This window comes from Bactrocera tryoni, unplaced genomic scaffold, assembly GCF_016617805.1.
Source record: "Bactrocera tryoni isolate S06 unplaced genomic scaffold, CSIRO_BtryS06_freeze2 scaffold_174, whole genome shotgun sequence".
Lineage (NCBI taxonomy): Eukaryota > Metazoa > Arthropoda > Insecta > Diptera > Tephritidae > Bactrocera > Bactrocera tryoni.
The window spans coordinates 146,151-151,579 of record NW_024395894.1 but is presented as its reverse complement, the minus strand read 5'-3'; the positions used below and the strand labels follow the sequence as shown (position 1 = coordinate 151,579).

General features: G+C 30.4%; 1 protein-coding gene across 1 annotated transcript; it reads right to left on the bottom strand.

Moving 5' to 3' along the window:
- Positions 1-473: 473 nt before the first annotated feature.
- LOC120780126 (putative uncharacterized protein DDB_G0286901) lies at positions 474-1,756 on the bottom strand (the record flags this gene model as incomplete). The annotated part of the gene is made up of 5 exons (XM_040112406.1): positions 1,659-1,756; positions 1,114-1,227; positions 963-1,070; positions 573-918; positions 474-512 (listed from the first exon to the last, which is right to left on the bottom strand). Coding segments are annotated over exons 1-5 (705 nt in total), but the record flags the coding sequence as incomplete, so codon positions are not given.
- Positions 1,757-5,429: the final 3,673 nt, after the last annotated feature.

Genomic DNA, 5,429 nt, shown 5'->3' with positions numbered 1-5,429 from the left:
CATTAGACGGTTGTGGCCGCTTTTACACATTATATTTGGTACCAAATTTTCAATACGAACGCCAAACCCAAACCCTTTGAGGGTTTTACTACACTGACCTAGTACCATCACCCTGACTTGGAATTTCTCACCCCCCAGATTAGCTGTTGTACTGTGTTATTTGACCAAAAATCACATATTAACTATTAACCACTCCCCTATTCACCTGATATGGCACCGTGCGACTTCTTCATTTTCGGAAAACTGCATTTGACCATGAAAGGAAAGCGTTATGCAGACGTAGAGGCCATTCAAAAGGCTTGCATTGGCATACTGGCCAACGAGCTCAAACACTCGTTCGATATGCTTTTGGACTGTACAAAAAGCTGTATTGAAGCAGAAGGAGACTATTTTGAATAAAATAAATTGATTTTGCCGAAAAACCCATTTGTTCTGTTTTTTTTTTGTTAAGTCCTGTTTACTTTGGAACATACCTTGTATAAGAGTAAAGCTAAGTTAAGCTCTAAGTCTAACTAAAAAACGAATGATATTATATAACGATAAAGTTAAAGAAAGTTAAAGAAAAATATTACGATAACGTTATAAAAATCACTATTATTACTATTACGATTACTATTAAGATTACTATTAAGATTACTATTACGATTACTATTAAGATTACTATTACGATTACTATTAAGATTACTATTACGAGTACTATTACGGCTACTATTACGATTACTATTAAGATTACTATTACGGCTACTATTACGATTACTATTAAGATTACTATTAAGATTACTATTACGATTACTATTAAAATTACTATTACGATTACTATTACGATTACGATTACTATTAAAATTACTATTAAAATTACTATTACGGCTACTATTACGATTACTATTAAGATTACTATTACGGCTACTACTATGGCTACTATTACGATTACTATTTCACCTTACTATCACGATTACTATTACACCTTACTATCACGATTACTATTAAGATTACTATTACGATTACTATTACGATTACGATTACTATTAAAATTACTATTAAAATTACTATTACGGCTACTATTACGATTACTATTAAGATGACTATTAAGGTTACTATTACGATTACTATTACACCTTACTATCACGATTACTATTACGATTACTATTAAAAGTACTATTACGATTACTATTAAAATTACTATTACGGCTACTATTACGATTACTATTAAGATTACTATTACGATTACTGTTATTATTACCATTACAATTAATACAATTATACGATTATAATTAAAATTAGGATTACTACCATTACCATTGCGATTACCGTTACATTATCATTAGTTTTATAATTACCTCCCAAATTTCAATACATTAAAACTATTTTAAAAACGATTGAGGTAACGAATAAGATAAACATTACGATTACAATTACGATTACCATTCCATTAATATTACGATTACAATTATTACTCCAATTATCATTAATATTACGTTTACGATTACAAAACGACTCTGTACCCTGCTAACATTTCGTAGTTTTCTTGTTTTCATTATACTAAAACTATTTATACTCAAACGAACACTATCTCCCAATATATTTGTATAACAGCTCAGCGATTACTATTTCGATGACAATTACTAATATAATTACTCTATCGATTATTATTATGATACCTATTTCGATTACTGTTACTATTACTATTATCATTACCATTACTATTACGATAGCTATTGTGACTACGATTACTATTACAATTATCATTATTTGTCATTATGATTATGATTACTATTACTATTAAGAGTACTATATCATTACTTTTTCGTTTTCTATTACAATTACGATTATAATATAATTTACTTCAGTCACTGTTATTTATGATGTAAAGCTTTTATTCGAAAATTTACTAATTATTGTATGAATAACTAATCGAAAGAGAAAATTCAAAGACAATTTTTTTTTCTCTTCTTCGTATATTTTTCTTTATGAACTTTACAAAGTCCACTTATATAATAACTGCAATCGTCTTGTGGTTACTTAAACTTCAAGCAAATGGATACCGTTACAATTACTTAAAAAGAACAATATTAAACAAACCAAAGAAGATAATGCAGCTGCTGCAGGAAACTGCAAGTAAAATATAAATAAAGTCTGAAGTATCATAAACGAAAATAAAATAAGGTAAATATACATACCTGCTTTTCCCCAACTAAAAGGCTCCAATATTCTTTTCTATAATTTATCATAATTTTGTATTTAATTTTCCAACTTTCAACTTCTTTATTTACTTTTTTGTGCACTTTTCCAACTACCTTTCTCATAAAATATTTCATCTCACTGTCATATTCAAATTCGTTTTCATTTTTCATCAGCGACTTATTCAATGAACTGTCGTCGTCGTCGCTCCTTTGATAAACTTCTTTTACAAATAATGGTAAATGAAGTTCTTTCATACAAAGATCGAGATGCGTACTGATTGCATAAGGGAATAAATAGTTAGCAGATACAATCAAGAAGGGATACTCGTATATTGTAGCAGAAACGCAATGCGGGCAGACAATTTGCAAGCGATGTCTTTACATACCACATAATGTTATAGTGTCTCCTGGAGGCAGGAGAGTGAGCGCTTACAAGTTGAGGAGCGTTAATATGATAACCTTCGAACTGAGAGTAGCTTCTGTGGGCAAAATGATGTTTGTGGCTTTAAAAAATAATATTTTTTAATTAAAGGAAAGATTCGAAAAATATAGATTTGGTGGAGGAAACGTTGAAGAAATAAAAAAAAATAATTTCGAAAATGTTTAGTAAATTATTTGAAAACCAAATAAAGCAAAATTTGAAAAAAAAATAAACAAGTGAATTCGTGCGATTGTTTTGAGATTTTTGAAAATTAATAATGCTGTTTCAAAAGAGCAGAAAACTGTTAAAAAGAAGTCATTACTTGGGATGAAGTTCGCTTATATTTTCATGTTCTTTTCATTTTTTGAGAGTAACTGTACTCACTAAGGTCTTAAAATATATTTTGGACAATTGAATGTAATGACAAAATTTCATGCTATCTAATACAAGTCGTTGTCGATTATAATTGTAGTAGGTAATTAGACGTATCATAACCTGGGTATTGTGTTTATCTCACCACATATTTGTATAACAATTTGTATAATATTTCAATGATTCCTACTACTATTATGACTACAATTACAATTACTATTACGACTATAATTAAGATTACTGTTACAATTACATTACATTATCACTAAAATTAAAATTACCATTACAATTACTTTTACGATTACGATTACAATTACTATAACTAATACGATTATAATTAGGAATACCATTGTAATTACTTTTACGATTACTATTTCAATTAGTATAACTATTATGATTACAATTACTAATACGATTACAATTACGATTACGTCGTCGATTATAATTGTAGTAGGTAATTAGAGGTATCATAACCTGGGTATTGTGTTTATCTATATTCAATGATTCCTACTACTATTATGATTACAATTACAATTACTACTACGATTATAATTAAGATTACTATTACAATTACATTACATTATCACTAAGATTAAAATTACCATTACAATTACTATTACGATTATTATTTCAATTACTATAACTATTACGATTACAATTACGATTACTATAATTATTATAATTACTATAAATACTGCGATTATTATTTAATTACCATTAGGATTATTAAAAAATTATTCACTACAACGATTACAATTATTATTACGATTACTAGTTCAATTATTATAACTGTTGCGATTATAATTTGAATTACCATTATAATTATTATTACGATTACTTTTTCAATTACTATAACTATTATGAATGCAATTAGAATTACGCTTATAATTTGGATTGCCATTACAATTACTATCACAAATATTATTACCATTCCCATCACGATTATCATTCAAATTACTTTTAGAAATACGATTACTATTACAATTACGCTTAGTCTTACAATTATCATTATTATTACAGTTAAATTTAATACCACAATGTCTTAAAATATAATATTATGTATTCTCAGAAGAGGAATTCTCAAGCAAGTCATTGTCCATTATTTTTCTAGTAGGCGGTTAGTTCCATTATAATTGCTCCATTACCTGTGCATGCCGTTAAAATAACAAAATGTGTTTCCTATATGACACAACTTTCTAAACCAGAAAAGCCGTTTTGGACGCAAATTTCCTGTAATTCACACATCATCGAAGACTTCCGGCGAGTAAAGATTCTCCTCATGCCAAATACTGCATAAAAAAGTTATAATAAATTGCTGCTGTTGAGCAGCACGACCAATAAACTTGCTAAACTCAGTGAACTCATAAAGGCAAGCACGCTTTTAGGCGCACATCATATATAACTTGTTCATATATGTATATATGTATATGGAAACTAAAATAATCAAAAAAGTCGCACACACTTATTTTCTGAGCCGCGCCGCAATCTGTGGCGTTGGCCAAGTCCAAAGTTTTTGGCAAACTTTCTTTGACGACCACAAAAGCGAAAAACAAAAATTAAAAAAAAAAACATCAACTTCCAATGTGGACAGCCAATTCCGGCGGTGGCACAACACACGCCCAAAGGAATTTTCGTTGGGAAAAAATAATGCCGGCAATGTAAAAATAAAAATATTTTAAGTAGCAGTAGTAAGCAATTAAAAAGTGCTCATCAAGGAGGTGGGTGTGGCCGGCAAGTGACCAGAAAATATTAAATTCAGCGAAGAAGCAGCAGCAGAGGACAAAATAAAGAAAAGACGCAAGTAAATTGCGAAAATTTTCGATAATGCGCAAAAGTTGCTTAAAGTTATCGCTAAACTTAAATGGGATTTTATTATCGCCGAGCAGCCGCTGTATTAGTTGGTGTATTAGTTGCCACACTGAAAGTATGTGTGTGTGTGCGATTAGGTTTGCCGGCTGGCTAATATTTTTCGTGCCCGGAAAAGTTTGCTTCCATTCTTGGCGCTGATATCAGCGGACGCGTCACTTGCCACAGCTAAATAAATTTTTCTTCCACAATATAACGAGAAAAAACGCAAGAAAGAAAGACTTCATATAGTATTGGCTAAGAATGAGCAGTTGAAGTGGGGTATTAAAAGTGCTCATAAAAATAAATCCGGGCGTGTCGCTTTCTTTACTGACACTTCCACTCCTCATATTCGCACTCTCATGACGCTTCTTTTCACTCGCGTTGCCGTTAAATACCGTTCTAGGTCTCTCTTACAGCTTTGTGCTCCCTAAATACCATCCCTCGCCGATTAGCATCATTTTTCATTTTGTTAAGCAGCTCGAGCACATTCGTTGCATACTTTGTGGCTGCTCATATTTTGTCTATAGCTTTGCTAACTTTCATCGCACCCACCTTGCCATCGTGCTCTCATTTAGCGTTCTTTTCCATTTCGGTATGCTTTATTTTTG